The 21,731-nt window shown below is 38.0% G+C and overlaps 1 protein-coding gene across 3 annotated transcripts in view; it reads right to left on the bottom strand.

Moving 5' to 3' along the window:
• The window catches only part of Agbl4 (ATP/GTP binding protein like 4), a 1,132,428-nt gene that overhangs the window by 641,797 nt on the left and 468,900 nt on the right, over nucleotides 1-21,731 (bottom strand). For all 3 annotated transcript variants that reach the window (XM_029476352.1, XM_021161010.1, XM_021161009.1), the window contains exon 4: nucleotides 15,990-16,084. In XM_029476352.1, the coding sequence (XP_029332212.1) occupies nucleotides 15,990-16,084 (95 nt within the window). The remainder of the gene's footprint in view (nucleotides 1-15,989; nucleotides 16,085-21,731) is intronic.

Genomic DNA, 21,731 nt, shown 5'->3' with positions numbered 1-21,731 from the left:
CCAGATACATCCATTTGTCCAAGAATTTCATAAATTCATTGTTTTTAATAGCTGAGTAGTACTCCATTGTGTAAATGTACCACATTTTCTTTATCCATTCTTCTGTTGAGGGACATCTTTAATCCACTTGGACTTGAGTTGTGTGCAGGGTTATCAATATGTATTTATCTATATTCTTCTACATGCAGACATCCAGTTAGACTAGCATTATTTGTTGAAGATGTTTTCTTTTTTTCCATTGTATGGTTATGCCTTCTTAGTAAAAAGTCAGGATTCTGTAGGTATCTGGGTTTATTTCAGGGTCTTCTGTTCAATTTCATTGATCAACTTGTCTGTCTGTCTACCAATACCATGCAATTTTTATTAGTATTGCTCTGTAGTAGAGATTGAGATCAGGGATGGTGATTCTGTCAGAAGTTATTTTATGGTATAGGATTGTTTTAACTCTCCTGTATTTTTTGCACAATTTAAACATGGAATACAGATCTAAAGAGAGAATTAACAACAGAGGACTTGTGAATGGCTGGGAAGCACTTAAAGAAACATTCAATGTCCGTAGTCATCAGGGAAATGGAAATCAAAATGCCCCTGAGATTCCATCTTACACAGATTGGAATGGCTAAGATTAAAAACAAACAAACAAACAAACATACAAACAAACAAACCTCAAGGCACAGCACATGCTGGTGAGGATGTGGAACAAGGGGAACATTTCTTCTATTGCTTGTGGGAGTACAAACTTGTACAACCATTTTGGAAATCAATTTGGTGGTTTCTCAGAAAACTGGGAATGGCTGTATCTCAAGACCCATGTCACTCCTGTGCACATACACTAAAGATGCCCTACTCTACTACAGGGACACTTGCTCAACTATGTTTATAGTAGCTTTATCCATAAAAGCCAGAAACTGTAAACAAACAAGATGTCAATCAACTAATGAATGAATAAAGAAAATGTGGTATATATACAATGGAATACCAGCTATTAACAACAAAGCCATCATGAATCTTGCTGGAAAATGGATGAATCATGAGAATATCATCCTAAATGAGGTAACCCAGAGCCAGAAAGACATGCATGTATGATATGTATTCACTTATAAGTGGACATTAGCCATGAAGTGCAGGAGAACAATGCTACAATCCACAGACCCAAAGAAACTGGGTAATAAGGAGGCACCAAGGGAGGACACATGAATATCACTCAGAAGGGGAAATTAAATAATCATCAGAGGTGGTAGGAGAAGGGGTGAGGAAGGGGAAAGATGTTGATAAGGTGTAGGGAAAGGTGGCTGGGAGAGGGCTGGGAGAATGGAAATTGGTGGGGTGGCATCTCTGAGAGCAGCTGGAGGCATGGGATGGGGGAGGATATGGGAGTCTATGGAGGGAGGCCTAGCTGAGAATCCTATCAAAGGTGGGTATAGAGATGGATATACCACCTCAGATAGCCAGGCAGAACTTCCAGAGCATGGAGGGAGATATCAGTCCATCCACAAAATCTTCAACCCAAATTTGTGTTGCCCACAGGATGTTCAGGGATAAAGATAAAACCCAGTATGAGGGAACAGTGAACCAATGACTGCCCCAACTTAAGACTCATCCCATTTGAAAGGGCCAACCCCAAATGCTGTTAATGATACTCTGCCATGCATGCAGCCAGGAACTGTCTCCCTGGAGGCTTCATCAAGCAGTAGACAGTGGCAAATGTAAAGCCCCACAGCCACACAGCAGGCAGAGGTAGGGGAATCTTGTGGGTGAGTGGGCAAGATGGAGAGGTCCATGACTCCACAAGGAGAACTTTAGTGTCTGCTAGCCTGGGTTCATGGGTGCTCACAGAGACTTGGCCACCAACACAAGAGTATACAGGGGCTGCACCTAGGACTCTTACAGATATGCAGCTTGGTCTTCATACAGGACCCCTAACAAGTGGGATGGGGCTCTCTCGGTCTCTGTTCCCTATCATTGGTTCTGTTAACTACCTGAACTGCATGGTTGGGCTTCAGTGGGAAAGAATGTGCCTAGTCCTGCTGAGACTAACGTAGGGTGTGGTACCCAAGGGAGGCTCCCACTTCTCTGAGGAGAAGAGACAGGAAAATGGAAAGAGGGATCTATAAGGATGGGACTGGGAGAAGGGTGGGAGCTGTGATCAAGATGTAATGTGAATAAAAACAGAAATTATTGGAAACGAAACACTTGCTTCACTGGAGACCTTGACCTTTAACCTATCATTCATGGCTTCAATGTTTTCCTCCAGTCTTTAGTCCAGGTTACCATACTACGTTTAGTATGATGATGTAAGCATTTTGGATATGTAATGTCGGAAACACTCATCTCTTCTGCAATATTTGTATGAAATTAACTGTCCCTTATCCTTTCCTTACAACCTACTACTGAAATATTAAAAGACGAATATAATTCATGATCCCCTTTCCTCCTCCTTTAGCAAATCCTATTGGCATGTACCACCTCAACCAAATAATGTGGTTCATTTACACAATGTAATACTATTCAGGTATTGAAAAAAAAAGACATCATGAATTTCTGAGGCAAATTAATGGAACTAGAAAATATCATCCTGAGTGAAGTAACTCAGACCCAAATGATATGCATGGATGGATATGCACTGATGAGTGGATATTAGCTATAAAGCACAGAATACCCATGATACACCACACAGACCCTATGAACTTAAACAAGAAGGAATGCCCAAGGGAGAATGCATGTATCACACTTAAAAGGGGGAACAAAATAGTCATGGAAGAAGAGGGAGGGAGGGAGGTAAGTTGGCAAGACAGAGGAGTGGATGAGGAGTAGGGAGCAGGCATAGGAAGGGAGAGGAGAACCAGAAGGCCTGGAGAATAAATGGAAATCTGCATCTTCCAGAGTGGGAGATCTTTATGAAGTCTCACAGACTTGAGATGGGAGAGGTTCCCAGGAGTCAATGACCTTAGCTGAGATATCTAATAGCAGGGACATGTAACCTGAAGAGGCCACCTTCTCAAGTAAGGCAGGATACCCAGTGGAGAGATAAGGACACCAATCTACCTACAAACTTTTGACCCAAAATTTGTCCTATCTAGAAGAAATGCAAGGACAATGATAGAACAGAGATGGAAGGAATGGCCAACCAATAATCAGCCCAATTTGAAACCTATCCCATGGGCAAGCACCAATCTCTAACATTATTAATGATACCCTTTCAACAGGAGCCTAACATAACTGTCCTCTAAGAGGTTTTCTCAAGCAGCTGACTGAAACAGGTGCAGTTGCCCATAGCCAAACATTGGAAGATGGCTGGGGACTCTTATGGAAGAGTTGTGGAAAGTCTTGAAAGCCTTGAAAGGGATGGGAACCGATAGGAGGATAAACAGATACAACTAACCTGGACCTCTGGGAGTTCAGAGACAGAGCCATCACCAAAGAACATACACTGGATGAAACGAGTCCCCCAGCAAATATGTAGCAGATCTGAAGCTCAGTTTTCATGTGCCCCTCCCACCCCCACAACTAGAGCAGAGTCTTTCCCTAAAGTTGTAGACTTACTGTGGTATTTGTTCTCCAACAGGGCTACGTTGTTCGGCCTCAGTGGGAGAGGATGCAACTAATCTAGCAGAGACTTGATGGGCCAGGGTACGGGGATACCCAGAGGGCCCCCACCCTCTCAAAAGATAAGGGAGGGTCTCTATGATGGGGGAACCCAGACATGCAGCGTTTGGGATGTAAATAAACAAATGCATATAAATAAAAGTAGAATACAGGAAGTATCATAGCCCGAGTGATATCTCTGCTCTCATAACCAAACACCTTCACATCTGGCTGTATTAAAACACAAGGGACCTTATACTTTAGCCTGAAAATGACTAAAGAATAAGGGAACACTATCATTAACCTTTACATACATAAACTGTCTAGCACAGAGCAGGTAGAAGAGGTAGTTGGTAAATATGTATTGAAGTCATGCACTAAGTAATAAATGCTTATATGGTAGGCAATATTCTAGGTTCTTGGCATCTATCAGTAAACAAAGGTCCTTTACTTATGAAGCTTATATTATAGTGGAAAGCAGACAATATACAATAAATTTTAAAATACAAATAACTAATTGATTTTAATTAATAAGGACAGCAAACAAAATACAAAAAGTAGATAAGCACTAAGGAAGACCAAGAGTTCTGGAGAAGCAATGCCTTAACGTTTCCCTTATGATGACTAGGGTGCATGCCATTATGGAGATTCTGAGCATGCTCACAGGTTAGCTGTATGGGTACCTGAACTCAGTTCTCCAGGGAAAGGAAGCAGCCATAACAATACCTGCAGCAGTATATCTGATACATTTGAGGGACAGGAAAGGCCATGTACAGCAGGAAATCTGAGCAAGGAGAAAAATAGGAAGTGGTGTGGGGAAGAGAGGTACATAATGACCTGCCTTGTGTTGAAATAGTCATTCTAGCAACTATGGAGAATAGACTATAGTGATACAAAGATAAAAGCAGGGATCCTCATTAGAAAGCCTTTATAGTAACACAAGAGACAGGTAGCACTGACCTGGATTAGTTCTACAACAGTCCTAGAGCACCATAAAGACAAGATTGTCTCCACCTAGAGACACAGTGAACAATGTTTTTTAAGTGGATTCTAGCCTTATGACCCAAGTTCCACTTATCTTCCTCATTTTCTGGCATATAGCATTGAGTTAGGTACAAACTGTCCATGCTTCCTGAGGACAGAATGCTTTCTCCTGCCTTTGCAATGCCCGACTCATTGCCTACACCCCATTTCTCTAACTTGCTCTGTTAGCAACTTTTTACTCATTCTGTAAGACCCAACTCAAATGTCGCCTTTTTAGTGATTCTTTTCCTAATCACCTACTCAGAATTGGTCTCTCCTTATTCCAACAGTTCTCAACCTGTAGGAAGTGATCCCTTTGGTACTTGACATACTCTAAAACAGGGGTTGCTTAAGACCATCTGTATATCACATATTACATTGTCATTCATAACAGCAGCAGAATTACAACTATGAAGTAGCATAGTTCAAATTTTTATAGTTGCATGTCACCACAACATGAGGGACTTTATTAAAGGTCGTAGCATTAGGAAGGGTGAGAACCAGTGCACTGTTCCACCCTCGGCAGTCTGACTAGACCAGTAATCCAGGCATAACACAACTGTACTCATACAGTCTGTAAATCAGATGCTATGACTTATCAAATGCCTATCTATAACAAAATCCTTTGACTTCATTAAGTTTATGGTAAACATAGGGGACAAGAACAAGGGAACACCAGAAAATGATAAGGAAGCAAAGAATATAGTCAGTTTGAAACATTTTCATTACAGCCTAGTAAAATTACTTGGATGTGATCTCTTTTAAAAACAAATAACAAATAACTAGTGACAAGCACAATAAGAAACTCTCAGGTTCTAGCAATGGTTTTTTCAGCAAACAGTAAGCTCCAGAAATAGCTACAGAGAATGGGGTGGAGGACACGGTTGGTGAGAATCAGTTACCTATAAAATCCTGATGAGAACAAGCACCTGAACTCCTTGATCAAATTCTGAGATAGCCTTGGCAGAGTTTGGGCCCAGCCCTTTGAAGGCTGTCTCACTTGTAACATGATAAAGATGTGCTGAAGGACAGTGAGAGTAACCAGCCCTGACACAACTTTGACTGTGGCTAACACCCTACAGTGTCAGGCTTGGGAATGGTTGGACTGGGGAGAGGTTAGAGATGGGTCACAACACAAGCATTCATACCTGGATCTGTCTGTCTGCACATCTTCTTTAGGCAGCATGGAAGCTACCCTTGTACCTAGTCTGTTAAGAATGGCTTTGGCTGAGTGGACACAAACATCTCAAACATGGTTCAGTCTGTCTTGCTCTATGTCTCTTAATAAACAACTTTCTCCCTATAATCATTTGTTCCCTGAAAGTTTAGGCTGTGTGATCTTTAAGGTGCCTTCAGGCTCTAAAATGCTATGATGTTTAGTAGAAACTTCAAAGATGCTTCCCTCTTCCTTCCTAACCCTGCTCTCTTACCACCTTCTGCACACTCCCACACATCATCTTAAGAAGAGGTGTAGAAGGAATCTTTTTATACTATTCAGTTTGGAAAGAGGAACTTGTCAAAATCTAGATCCTCTGGGGACCGCATCAATGTTGATTCAATGAGCATCAAAGATCCACCCTACATTCAATGTCATATCTTCATTGTTTCTGTCAGGAAAATCTACCCTTCACTCTGAGCAACAGAGACCTGCCTTTATCTTCAATAATTTACTCTTTTAAAATCCCATCTTGCAGCTTCAGTTGCACGAAGTAATTGAAATTGGAGTAAATATCATGGAAATATTGAAATAAAATAATATTCTCACTAACACATTCATCTTAATTATTTCTTTTCTTCTCAGCAGACTGAGTGGGAGATAATCATATCTGTTTCAGTTACTTCTTTAAATTACTGGAGTTTTACAATGTGATGAGCTTAGGGGTTTTTTTGGTATTTTTTTTCCTTTTTTCCTCTATAATAGTAAAGCAAAGACTATTACAGTTCAAGTAAAATCACTTTATTTTTTTCTGATATACTTGATCACATGCCAAAGCACAAACAATACGTTTTTTAAAAAAAGAGATTTATTTGTTATTCATATGAGTACACCGTAGCTGTCTTCAGACACACCAGAAGAGGGCATCAGATCCCATTACAGATGGTTGTGAGCCACCATGTGGTTGCTGGGAATTGAACTCAGGACCTTTGGAAGAGCAGTCAGTGATTTTAGCCGCTAAGCCATCTCTCCAGCCCCAAACAATACTTTATATGACCCATGTATCTCTCTTAAGTTTGCTTCTCAAATTAAAGATTCTGGTAGTAGGTTAAAATGACTATAACAGCAAACTTTCATAGGCAAGCATGACGCTTTAGACCTAATGTAGGGTTTTATGAAAAAAATGAGAGAAACTAATGGTAATCTTTTCAGTGCTGGGGACTGGAGCGATGCTTCTGCCACAATCCTGAGCTCACCCCTTCAAGGCTGGAACTCCATCACCAGACCAAGACAGTAACTCTTATGGTTGTAAGCTTATGGTGAGTCATGCAGCTTCAATTCTTACTGTGAAATTTTAAGATGCATTGTATTAGCTTTGTTTTATAACTGAGGAAACAGAAACTCAGGAAAATCATATGGGTTGCTCAGATGCTCAGTTGCTCAACAAATGAGTGGTAAGACATGGTTTCTGAAACTGTTTCCAGAAGAGGAGAGACAAACAAAGGGAATAGCTGGGAAAGAAGTTTGTCTCCTTCCAAATGCTTCCAACATTATGCTTACTGACTCACTAGACAGTCTGAAATCCAAGACTGACCCTATCCCGGACCACTTTTCCTAGGGACAGCATTTTTCCCAAGATAGAAGGCCCCAGATCTGCTCAGCAGTCTCTACATAGCAGCTGCTAGATTTGGGGATTGGCTAAAGGCTTACGGGCAAGCAAGATCTGTCTCAGATAGGCCAGCAAAACTCTCTTGGAGGATGGAGACTGAAATACTTGGATTGAGTTGTAAATAGGCTCAGGTACACATATAAAAATGATATTATTCATAGTTACAGGTATCACTACATGCATCCATATGTATGCATGCATAAAATTCATCCCCTCACATAAGTTTCTTGCCTCCTCCTTCTCTCTGTCTCCATCATTCATTCATTCATTCATTCATTCATTCATTCATTCATTCAGTCAGTCAGTCAGTCAGTCAGTCAGTCAGTCAGTATATCTGCCTGCCTGCCTGTCTGCCTGTATACCTGTCTGTGTGTCTGTCCCTCTTTCATATACACGTATGCACGCATGCGCGCACACACACAAACATACAAATACATTCTCACATGGGTACAAAATATAAGAATCAAAAGGATTTGGTATTGTTTGGGAATATAAAATGTTGCCACTTGGAAAAACAGTAGAATGTTATCTTGTAGCTTATTATACAGTACAGCACAACAATTATACACCCAAGATGAATGTCAAAATATGTCCATACAACAACTTATATACACACAAGTTCCTATTAACACCATTCATGCTTATAGCTGACAACTGAATAAAATATGATAAACATATATAGTAGAATATTGCACAGCCACTTTGAACCCCATAGTCTCTTTAACCCTTTCATTGCCATTCTGCAACATATATCATTGGATAAAGTTGGTATGAAAGTTAATATTAAGATTTATATACCAAACAATCAAGCAAACAAACAAAACAAATAAAACAAAGAAAAAGTAGTCATTGCCAAAGGCCATATTATCAATCAAAAATAGTATTGCTTCATAAATTATAGTCGGGGGCTGGTGAGATGGCTCAGTGGGTAAGAGCACCCGACTACTCTTCCAAAGGTCCAGAGTTCAAATCCCAGCAACCACATGGTGGCTCACAACCATCCCTAATGAGATCTGACTCCCTCTTCTGGAGTGTCTGAAGACAGTGACAGTGTACTTACATATAATGAATAAATAAATAAATAAATAAATAAATAAATAAATTATAGTCAATAAAATTGATGTATCATGTAAATTTATATTATTCAATAAATCTGACATTCTGGAAAGATGCAGTGAGGTCTGTGCATTGAATACTCATGGCAACGATCCTACAAATTTGGAGGGAAAATGCAAACAATATGGCTGAGAGTCAGAGAGACATAACATAGTCCTGCTTCTGCCCCCTGAATAACTGACATACTTTTCAGAACCTTGACTTTCATGTCTGTAACTGGAGGTGATAGTCTCTGACTTTGCTCCTTGCTAGAATTGTGGTGACAAGTGTTGGCTCACATCACTCTGTCAGAAATAAGAGATGATAGCCTGTACCTTTCTTGGGTTTCTTTGCCCTGTGCAAGAAATCCCCTGTCTGCAGCATGAGAATAATTTAGGATAGCCAACCTTGCTGTGTTCTGTGTGTAGAATGGTGAGGTGGCTTCATACCGGTCCAATTAGGCCTGAGACGGAATGCAGACCTGATCTCTGTTTCTCCCACGCAACTATCCTGCTTCTACTTTTATGTGTCTCTTTCTTCAGGACACATTATCCACTCTGGAAAATAATTTTTTTTGTTGTTAGTGTTGAAGTGTTCCTTTTGTTAGACTTGTGGCTTTAAAGTGGTTCTTTCTATCTGTCATTTAATTTCAAGAAGATCACAGATCCTTCTGAAATTTATATCAGTTTTCAAAATTCTGTAATTTTGTGGGATTAAAAACTAGTTAGCTGAAATAATCTCAGCTCTAAACAGGTTTTGGCACAGCACTGACCCTCATGAATTTACAAAGCAGTATGGGTAGGTCCTGTATGTCATCACCCAGTTCTCGTACAAGTCCTAATAGTCCCAGCCATCAAAACTAGGAAACATACATTAGCATGTTTACACAACTATGTATGTAGCTCTATATTTTTATGTCATATGTAACCTCTATGAGAATCAAGGTACATAAATAGTGCCTCAACACAAAGGTCATTCAGATGCTGCACCACTGTGGTCACTCCTGTCCCCTTCTCCCTCACCATTCTGTTTGTATTAGTCTGTCTTCTATGAGATAATAAATACCAGAGATCATGGATTCATAAACAGTTATATTTTATTCCACGAGTTTGTAGGTTTCAGTCTGTCATGCAATGGAGCCACTAGTGGAGATTCTGGAAGATAACGTCAAGAACAAGGGAAAAAGCAAAGCTCTTCACCTCATTGCCAGAAAAGACAGGGAAAGAGAAAGTCATGTCTCCATGACCAAAACACCTCTCCCCTAGGCAATGCTGAAATTTCACCACTTCTTGGCACTACAAGTGGAGGATCAACGCTTTGACACAATCACTTTTGCAGTTCATTTTAGGCTTAGTCTACAGCAGCATCACCCTGCTGTCAGCATCATCTTGATGGTATTATACTTGATGGTTGTGTATGGCACGGGAACACTTTTCATGCATAACTGTGTTAAACTCTCCTTAATCACATGAAAAGAACTGTATCAGATGATGCAGTTATCTTTGTCTCTACAACAAATATCTTTGAAAATACAGAAAAAGTAAGCCCTATTACCTTTGTCCATGTTTTCATTATTTCTGTTGTTTTTTTCTTGATATTTTAAAAGTCCATCTTTAGCCTTTCTGCAGGAAGAATCTCTTTAACTCATTTTAGAATATTCATTCATTCATTCATCCATGTTACATCACAATTGTGGTCCGCTGTCCTTCCTTTCCTCTCAATTCCACCCTTAAAAATACCTCTCCTGTTACCACCTCCCCAGAAAAGAGGAGGCAACCCTTGCATATCACCCCATCCTAGGATACCACTTGCCATTGGCCTAACTGCATCATCTTCCACTGAAGTCCAACTAGATATCCCAGTTAGGGGAAGAGGATCCAGTAGCAGAAAACCCAGTCAGAGACAGCCTCTGATCCAGTAGTTTGGGGACCCATATGACCACCAAGCTGCACCATGTGTCTAGGGGAATGGTAATAGACAATCTTAGTTTTGCTACATTTTGAATATCTTGATTTCTTCTTAATTCTTAAAGAAGATTCTTGCTATATATATGGGTGTGGAATGAGAGTGCTTTCAGCATTTGGAAGAAACAGTGGCACTTTACTTAGCTGCTATGGTCTCAGACATGCAGCCCTAAGGTATTCTTAACTACACAGTTTTCAAGATTTTTCTATCCTTACTTTTCACAATTTTTGATTATGTCATTTCTTGACAGGGGTTTTCCTATATTTTTTCCTGCCTGGCATTTACAAAGACTCTCAAATATATTTGTCTTTTCCCAAATTCAGGAAGATTTCAACCATGTCAAGCATTCTTTTCTAAACCATGCTTTCCTCTCCCTCTGTAACAATTATGATAGCATGGATGTTATAACAGTTACTACAGACCTGTGAGCCCCAAAGCTCTTTAACCTTCTTTCCAGCCTGTTTTTTTCCTATTTCTCAGACTGGATAATGCCGATTGCTCCACTCACTCTATAGCACTGGAGAGGGGATAGGCAGTTCCCTGGGGCTCACTGGACAGACAGTCCAGTTTACTTACTAAGTTTTAGACCAATGTGAGAGACTTGTCTAAAACAAAGGCAGATGGTGTTTGAAGAATGACACATGAGGCTGTTTCCTGGCCTCCATATACCCTCATCCTTTAATACAGATCCTTATGTTGTGGTGGACAAACGGGTGGATATAGCACCTGAAAATTAAGAACAAGACACCTGTCCCCAAACCTGATACCTGATGGACCCAAGGAAGCTCTAAGTTAGATGTGGGAGTATATATAACAGTACTAAGTGGTTAAGAGCACTGACTCCTCTTCCAGAAGTCCTAAGTTCAAATCTCAGCAACCACATGGTGGCTTACATCCATCTGATGCACTCTTCTGGTATGTCTGAAAACAGCAACAGTATATATATATATATATATATATATATATATATATATATATGAAATAACTGAACTTTTTTTTAAGGAAGAACATTTTTGCCAATCTTTTGTGGCTCTAAAATTACCTGGAAAAGGTTTTGAACTATATATTTCATTTATTAATTCACAGGGATGTTTTGTAAATGCTCAGATGGGAGAGTATAATTAGAAGGGAGCAAATATTTCAAGAAGAAATACATATAATCTGGAAAGATAGATAAAATTAGTGGTTATCTGTGATGGAACATTAAAATTTCAATGAATTTTACTTTATCCACACAGACTGTCCCATGGTGGAGTAGTATGTGAATAATTACAAACATACTTTTCATCAATAAAACAAACCAAAAACAAAATCAAAATAAGATCAGGTTCATATTTATCATCCCAGGATCTAATACAGAGTTTATTGCAACAAAATATTAAGTAGAAATTAGTTCAAAGTTCATTTTAATCTTCTTTGTCTATTAAATTTGAAATGGCAATCAGAGAAGGTATTTCAGGTCAACAAAATATCATACAACAGCCGGGCATGGTGGCACACACCTTTAATCCTAGCACTCGGGAGGCAGAGGCAGGCGGATTTCTGAGTTCGAGGCCAGCCTGGTCTACAAAGTGAATGCCAAGACTTCCAGGGCTACACAGAGAAACCCTGTCTCGAAAAACCAAATAAATAAATAAATAAATAAATAAAAATATCATACAACAACACTTCTTGTGTTTCCATCTCCCACCTTCCCCATACATTAAATATGGTTGGAAGGATACACTTAGGTCATGAGCTTCTGGCTGGTATCACCATTAACTTCTTGTGTAAGTATTCCTACTCTCAATTTCAATATATACAAAGATATAGATCTCAGATGTCTAGAAATATAGGTTTTCACTAGTTATTCTCACATAATAAACTCTCTTCTGGGCCCATCAGGGAATATTGATGAGTTTTGGTTTAAAAATTCTACTGCTGTAGACTCTAACCATTGTCAGTAAGAGGGCTACTATATAACAGAATTAATTGGAGTACACTAAAACAGTCCAAAAAATTGCTTACACCCCTGCCATTTGCTTCCAGATAGTTTTACGTTATCTCCTTAAAACAGGAGAGCACTGACTAGCCATATATTTGCAAAATGTGTTCTTAGATGTGTCTTTTGTTCATTTGATTTCTATAACTAGCAATTTCCAAGTTCATGATAAAACCCAAAAGTTTAGATATCACTTATGGGTCCTCATGAGACCATCAAGAATGTTTTACTCTAAAAAGTGAAGACATACTATTTTTCACTATGTCTGAAGATAAAGGTCCAGATAAACATAAAACCTTTATATCTATCCTGAGGCAGAATTTTTTTGCCCAAACTCATAATCTATTTGCTATTACAACAAGTAGAGAAATCCCAGGCAAGAAAATGTTAATTATTACTTATTTTAGTACTGGGAAAAGTAGAATTAAGCAAGCAATAAAGACGATATTCTACTGTGGGACTCTGCAACCTATTTTCCAGGCTTGAATTGAGCTATTTTTCTGGAAACCTGAATTGTGATAAATTTCTTGAAATGAGTGAAATCTAGCGTTTTGACAGGCCACTGGGAAATTTGAGATAATATCTCCTGGGAGGTAGGGTGCAGTCTAGGTAACTGACAGAGGTATATTATCCAGGGAAAGAACAGGAAAGGGAACAGTAACGATGCTCAATGTAAAATATTGGCAATTAGAGGAATGGTTAGGACCTGTGAAGAGTATTTAATAAAATTTCTAGGAAATTTTCCTTTGTATATTCATGGCCATTCTGCCTCCTAACATTTAACATTGTGTACAGAGTATTATAATGCTCAATGAAAAATTGCTGAAAGGACCCAGATATAGCTGTCTCTTGTGAGACTATGCCGGGGCCTAGCAAACACAGAAGTGGATGCTCACAGTCAGCTATTGGATGGATCACAGGGCCCCCAATGGAGGAGCTAGAAAAAGTACCCAAGGAGCTGAAGGGGTCTGCAACCCTGTAGGTGGAACAACATTATGAACTAACTAGTACCCCGGACCTCTTGACTCTAGCTGCATATGTATCAAAAGATGACCTAATCGGCCATCACTGGAAAGAGAGGCCCATTGGACTTGCAAACTTTATATGCCCCAGTACAGGGGAACACCAGGGCCAAAAAGTGGGAGTGGGTGGGTAGGGGAGTGGGGGGGAGGGTATGGGGGACTTTTGGGATAGCATTGGAAATGTAAATGAGGAAAATACCTAATAAAAATATTTTTTTAAATCCTGAAAAATAAATACATAAACATCTAGATTGAGGAAAAGAGAAATTAAGACATTGTGAGAAGTTTTATATTCATGTTCTGGGCAGTAAAATGAGGAATAAGATACAGGTTGGTTTGCTAAGATATCCTTTGCTAAAATTTCAAGCTCTTTCATACTAAATATCTGAATTACTGGATATTATTAATTGCTGTTACTAAGGCCTGCCAATATTAGATATAGGCACTAACTTAATTTTCAGGTATTATAATACAAATGCAAGGACTCTATAATGTTTCAAAATATTGTCAAGAGGAAAGGGAAGTGGGGGAGAGAACCCAAGTGACAAGATATGGAGCAGGTAACAAAATGAAATAATTTTAGCTGTAAGATTAGAGAGTTGGGGAGGTGTTGGGAATATGAAAGGGAGAGAAGGAGGAAAGAGAGAGGAAAGAAAGGGAGGAGGAAGAAGAGGAAGAGGAGAAGCAGAAGCAGAAGAGGAGGAGGAGGGGGAAAGGAGAAAGGAAGTGAGGGAGGGAGGGAGAGAGAGACAGACAGAGAGACAGAGACAGAGACAGAGAGAGACAGAAAGAGACAAAGAGAGACAGAGAATATCCAAATCTAACACTTGGAAAGTAAGATAGCAATTAGTCTTGTTGCATAAGATCTTAAGATAGAACTTGGAAAACTGAATGATTTTACTGTACTTCAAAGGTTCTTATGAACAGAAACATAGTGATATCATTATATTGATGTAAGTGAAGTATCCATTGACACACATGCCTGCCTATATTATTGTCTTCTTGGGTTGGATTGAGAGACTCACAGTAAAGCCTTGCCCTTTGCTCAGACTTTATTGACAGACAGAGAGCAAAAGTGCAGCTGTTTAATTGATTTGATGCAATAATGTAAAAAAAATGACCAAAGAGATATTTTTACTATTTAATAAAGAATTTTATAACTGTTATCAAATATCTGCATTTTTATAAACCTGAGCTTTTCAAGCTAGCATTTATAGAAAATTACCAAGCATCATTTGTAGATAAAAAGAAAAATTCAATATTTATGAAATGCTAGTTTTCTATAAATACAGACATTTGGAGACTATCATCTCACTAGTCATTAAAATTTGAACAAGGATCAAAGCTAGAATAATATTAACAATTCTTTGCATTTGTATAGCATTTTACATGTTATTAATAATAGATGACATTTGTTGAGCATTTAGCAAGTGCCAGGTGCATTACATAAAAATTCTCATAAGGAATTCAGTTCATTCACAAAAACATTTGCTTAACACCTACTATGTGTCTGAGGACTAATACTTGGTTTCTGCCTTTTAAAATTTCATTTTGTCAGTCTCAACAAATGTTGGTTTAATGAATAAATGAATAGATGGAGGATAGGATGAGGCAGTTTCAAGGCTCTGCAAGGCTACATATAAATAACAAGGTCCTCCCCTTGCTTTTATGACTTTGAGAATACTTAATTTTCTCTAGCTTGAACTTTTCCAATCAACTTTTCATGGTTTTTGTTATATTTAAAAATATCTCTTACAAAATATGAAAGTGCTATCTATAAAAGGAAAATGTTTGGAAGAGAATGAGATCTCAGTAATTGGTGTAGTTATTATTATTACTATTGGTCTCATCATCATTACAATTAGTAGGCAATCATATCTAATCCCTCTCCTTTTCATATCGTGATGGGGCAAATAAAAACTCTTAACATCCATACAAATACAGTGTCTATAGGGAATACCAACACACATACACACACAAAAACAGAAGGAAGCAATGAAGAAAAGAAGAAAGGAACAGAAATACATCCAGAGTGTCCAACCATTTTTGTGACATGACATTGTCATCTACAAATTTGCTGGCTGCATTCACATCTATTTCAGGATGCATGTGATTATAGGATGTGCTAAACTTCAGTTTCCAATGTTTTCCTACACATCGTCTATATCTAAAGTAGACCAAAATAAGGGGAGTGGCTGGAGGTTCAATTTTAAGTATATTTCTAATGATACATAATACATTAAAATAAGACAAGAATTTTACCACACATCATACTATAAATACTTCTATAACAAAAGTTTGTTTCTACTACGCATGGGACCAAGTTCCCAATATTCTGAAAGCACAGTACATAAAGCCCAGATAATAACTATCTAGAAACTCCTCTGATTCATGATCCTCAGCTAAAACAAAGTTGTGCCCCAACTATGCAAAAGGTTAACATAAGCAACAAGTCAAATTTTCTGCTCAGAAATGGATCACATCATCACTTACCATTTTGGTCTGCTGGTGGATTTCACCATTGGTGCCATCCCATCTCGGTAAAGACTCTTGGTTTTACTGAAGTTAACAATGTTGAAAATTACCCTCTGTAAAAGAAGCGAAAATTTATCAGAAGTCTTGCTATGCAAATTACCATTTTTTGATAACTAAGCAGAGAAAATCATAAGTAAGGTTAAAGGAAGCTGCACAGACTAGCACCCCACAGTGCAATAGTGATCACGAATTCTAACTTGTTTGTGCTGGGTAAGCCTGTCAGCTTACAGATCTTATTCTTTTAGAAGTAATTACTACAATTGACTTCCACTTAATGAGTTTTGAAGCCCTGAAAGCCTGATATTTATTTCTAACACTAACACTTTACATTTTTTAATGTTGTATTATGAGTTAATGATTCCCATGTTGATAAATGGTAGTAATTGTATCTACCTAAGTGGGTTTCTGATGGAAAAAAAAAAAGGAGTTAATGTATATAGTGGCTAGACTCTCACTAGGAAATTTAGGATTCAGTATAAACTTTAGCTAATATTTTTCCATTCTTCTCTAGAAAAACTTAACAATTTTCCTGAAAATCAATACTATCATTAGGGTAAAGGTAGACCTTTGATGTTAATGAAACAAAAGAGACTCTGTACAAAATTACAACAAAAGTATCCTCCAACGACTTGGAAATTCTTTGACTTGACTTAGAGACACCTTTCCTCTTCTGTACTTCCTCCATGCTATACTCTGTGCTCAACCCTAAAATCAGCACACATTGTATAACTATAGGTGCATGAGTAAGCCATCTTCTCTTGATGTTTTACCCTTACAACAATGGAGTGGAGTGGAGAGTCTAGATATCTTTGTCTTAATGAACACATTTGTATAAGGAGACACAAGATATTGTGAACAAAAGATGAAATGGATTGAAATACATCTGATACCATTGAAATATTCCATGCTACCAGAAGACTAGGGCTTAAGCAACTAGAATAGAAAGAGGAAAGAAATATGCTGTGAGAGATTACCATTGTCTAGCCTTTCTCTACACTTATGGTGAAAAGATAAGACAAAAAAATTCATGGGATACTTTATTCATCAAATATTGACATTTCAGGTGTAATATAAATTTTACAAAAGAGATCTTATATAGATTCTTTCATGACTATAATTAAAACTATTTTCTATTTTACAGATATGGGAACTGAATCTCTGAGAGTCTACTGAACTTGTTGAAAGTCATAGATGATAGAACTTATATTTGAATCCAGTGGATAAAAGAGTAAGACAGCAAAAATTTTTATCTTTGAGGAGTTGTTATTAAGGTTCTAAGATAATATATCTACTAGTAGATCAGATTTTTAAATAAGGAGGAAATGAAATATGATAGCAAGTTTTAAACTTTCAAAACTATGTTTTATTAAAAAATAAAGACCACTGCCTTTGTATTTGGAACTATTATAAATGGCTTTACTCCATGAAATGAGTTCTTATGAATAACATGTGTTTTCACTTCTCTTCAAAACCCAGTCTTTGACCCCAACTCCAGACATGTCAGACCTCCATCTGTCATTATATTAAGTCATCACGAATGTCCAAGGCTGCTCCATTATTAATAACATAGACCTGCTGGTTGTCAGTTCAATTACTTTTCCCAAGGTCTTGGCTACTATCTGATTTAAGAAAATCAATATCAAGGGGACAAATGGCCCTCAAACTGCACAAGGCATAATCCCTTTTTTTTTCTTTTTCTTTTGAGATTTTGAGTGTCAAATACATTTCCACTGAACATGGAATATGTATTGTATATATGCAGGAGCTAGATTATCAATAAAGGGATAAAGCTAATAAAGAAATGATACAAACACACAAAGCTGAAATTAAAAGGTAGAAAGTAAGTGGAATGTTTATGAACTAGTATCATTTATTATATTAACTAACATGATTAAAATTTTTTCAAGTATTTTAAATATTTTATTTTACTTCACTATTACATTCTTGAACAAAAGTTATATATTGCAACTAAATTTAAAACAGTGTGAAAAGTAAACTAATAATAACCAGTTTGTTTGCCTTTATCCCATGAAAAAGTCTCCAGGCCTGTCAATGGTGGAATTGGGACTGACGTTTCAGGTTGCTTTTACTGTAAAGGCTCATATGCCTGGTGTAGGATTCCATATCCCCAAATATTCTCACTCCATGCATTGGCTAGAAAATGTACCCACACATTCAGCAAGGTAGCAATTGGTGATAAGAATAAAATAATGACAAGAAATCTTCTGCTTAAAAAAAAAGCATTATCTAGTGATCTCACCATGCACTCATACACTAGATTCCCAGTTAGTCATCTCATTCATATGAGTCGACCTTGTAAGTTAGAGTCGCTTGCAAAACTTCTGAGACCTACGGACCCTTTGATTTCAACCACAGTTTCTGACATTCGATCAATTTCTTGTTTACTTTAAACTAATAAACTTTACAAGACAAAAGCTATTTGTGACTTCTCATTGCTGTAGTTTGAAAATCAAATATTACCCATAAGCTGGAATATTGGGGGAGTTTTAGCTATCATGTGGCATTTGGGGAGGAGGATGTATCCTAAATTCTCTAATATAACCATTGGATGAGACTCTTTTTTTTTTTTTTTTTTTTTTGAGACAGGGTTTTTTGTGTAGCCCTGGCTGTCCTGGAATTCACACTGTAGACCAGGCTGGCCTCGAACTCAGAAATCCACCTGCCTCTGCCTCCCAAGTGCTGGGATTATGTGTGTGCACGACCACTGGATTCCAAAATGCTGTTATTTTGAGAACTTCATGGGAAGTAAGAACTGGAGCCAAGTTTGATTAAGCAGGATTTTGGGAGAGTTCCAGAAAAGATGCGTCATCCCTAGCCCTTTTACAACTTTCTATCTCTTGTAAGCTAGGAAGTGGCCAATCTCTTCTAATATGATTTCTCCTGGTTTTCATGTTCTGACTCACCTTAAGCTCAAAAGAACAGGACCAAGGGCACATAGATAACAACAGCACAAACAATGAACACTAAGGGAAATGATCAGCCAAAATTTTTTTTAAAAAAAAATAGCTGAATAAGAAGATCACAAAGGATTTTAGATTATATAACTCTGGTAAACTACAAAGTATTTTTATGTATTTAAATACGTTTTTTAAGAGAACACTATCATCAACAACACCATCATCAACAACAAAACCCTACTCACCAACTTAAAAAATGCAGTTGAATTTAAATATCCATCTCTCAGGTTAAAATGCATAATAAATGTTACTACAAGAATAATTAATAATCTATAAGAAAGAGGTGAAGAAATACAGAATTAAGAATACAGAACAAGTTATAAAATATTAAGAATATATAAAGTGGAAAGAAATATAGTTGTAAATGTATCTTATTAAAAGTTGATTAAGGGTCTGGAGAGATGGCTCAGTGGTTAACAACACTGACTGCTCTTCCTGAGGTCCTGAATTCAATTCCCAGCAACCACATGGTAGCTCACAACCATCTGTAATGGGATCTGATGCCCTCTTTTGGTATGTCTGAAGAGAATAACATTGTATTCATATACATAAATAGATACATCTTAAAAACAAATCCTATGAAGGGTTGTTGCCCCAGTGTATAGGAATGCTAGGGCAGTGAGGCAAGAGTGGATAGGTGGGTAGGGGAGTACCCTCATAGAAGCAGGGTAAGGGAGGATGGAATAGGGGGGCTGCAGAGGGGAAACTGGGAAAGGGGATAATATTTGAAATGTAAACAAATAAAATATCCATTAAAAAAGTTGACTAAAAGGAGACATGTTAAAGTGGCATGGGCAAAAAAAAAAAGAGAAAAATGTCTGAGTATGGGTTCAGGACTGGTAAAAGGCACAAATATTCAGATCCAGGAATTGCATGACCATCCAAAGCAGGATGTTTGAAAACATAAAGAGAAAAGTAAAGGCAGCTATTTGAAAGCAAACTAGATAAAATGCAAAAGAAAAGAAATAAAAGTATGAGACCAGAAAACCACTGATTGGCTATCATCCCAAATTAAGCAAAATTCCTTTTTAGGCAAACTGAACATAAATATTTTAGCTTCTAATCTTTTTTTTTATTAGATATTCTCTTCATTTACATTTCAAATGCTATCCTGAAAGTCCCCTATACCCTTCCCCTGCCCTGCTCTTTTGTGAGGCTATGCCGATGCCTGGCAAATACAGAAGTGGATGCTCACAGTCATCTATTAGCTTCTAATCTTGTTTCTCAGCTCTCTGGCCTACATCCTTGCTTGTTAAGTGCTCTTTTACTCCTCCTGCTTCATATTTTGGGGCTTATTTTTTATTAAAAACTGTGTGTGTGTGTGTGTGTGTCTGTGCCTGTGTCTGTGCTTATGTGTGGGTATGTGCATATGAATGCAGGTGCTCACAGAAGCCAGCAGAGCACTTTAGTGTCAGATCCAGTAAAGCTGGAGTTACAGGCATTCATGAGCAGCCTCATACCATGTGTTCTGAGAATACAACTTGAAATCTCTGGAAAAGCTGTAAGCACTCTTAAGTGTGAGCCATCTTTCCAGATACCAAGTACTCTCTTTCTTAATAAAACTGTCTTTATTATCACTATTCATATGCCCCTGGCCAAAAATCATTGTTCTGGGACACAAGAACATAGAAATCCCAGCTGTCACCCAAACTGCAATATCTGCCCATAAGTCAAACTCTCTCAATCTCTCTCTCTCTCTCTTCACTCTCTCTCTCTTTCTCTCCCTCTCTCTCCTCTCTCTCTTCTTTCTCTTTCTCAATCTCCTCTCTCTCTTCTCTCTCTTTCTCAATCTCTCTCTCTCTCTCTCTCTCTGAGAGAGGGGGAGGAATTAACCATACCACAGGAAAAAAGCCAGCAAATAAATAACATTTAAATTAGTAACTGACTGAGCAGACATGAAACTATTTAGTAAGATATAGAGTATTCAAATCTCATAACTAATACAATTAATCACAGATGGTTTACAAACTCTCTTTCATCAATAAATGTGAAAACTGTCAAGTAAATAGAGGATAGCTATAAAAATTAAGTATGTATATGACCACAAAACAAATATTTTTACAATTAATCATATATCAAGTCATAAAAATAAAACCATATTTCAAAATGGTTGTGAATTTTGAAGAGTTTTCTACTGTGAGAGCCTCGCAGCCTGGAGAGGATAGTGGTGTAGGCACAAATAGGACTCTGGTGATGGCTTTAAAGTCTGAGGGTCTCAGGGCTATCTAGCTCTCTAACTGTACTGAAATGCTGATGATAACTTCTTTTTTTTCTTTCTTTCTTTTTTTTTAATTAGGTATTTTCTTCATTTACATTTCAAACACTATCCCAAAAGTCCCAGATACACCACCACTCTCCTACCCACCCACTCCCACTTCTTGGCCCTGGAGTTCCCCTGTACTGAGGCAGATAAAGTTTGCATGACCAATGGGCCTCTCTTTCCACTGATGTCCGACTAGGCCATCTTCTGATTCATATGCAGCTAGAGACACGAGCTCTGGGGGTACTGGTTAGTTCATATTGTTGTTCTACCTACAGGGTTGCAGACCCCTTTAGCTCCTTGGGTACTTTCTCTAGCTCCTCCATTGGGGGCCCTGTGATCCATTCAATAGCTGACTGTGAGCATCCACTTCTGTGTTTGCCAGGCACCTGCATAGCCTCACAAGAGACAGCTATGTCAGGGTCCTTTCAGCAAAATCTTGCTTGTGTATGGAATGGTGTC

This window comes from Mus caroli, chromosome 4, assembly GCF_900094665.2.
Source record: "Mus caroli chromosome 4, CAROLI_EIJ_v1.1, whole genome shotgun sequence".
Classification (NCBI taxonomy): domain Eukaryota; kingdom Metazoa; phylum Chordata; class Mammalia; order Rodentia; family Muridae; genus Mus; species Mus caroli.
The sequence above is the reverse complement of the archived record's forward strand: the minus strand, read 5'-3'. Positions and strand labels throughout refer to the sequence as shown.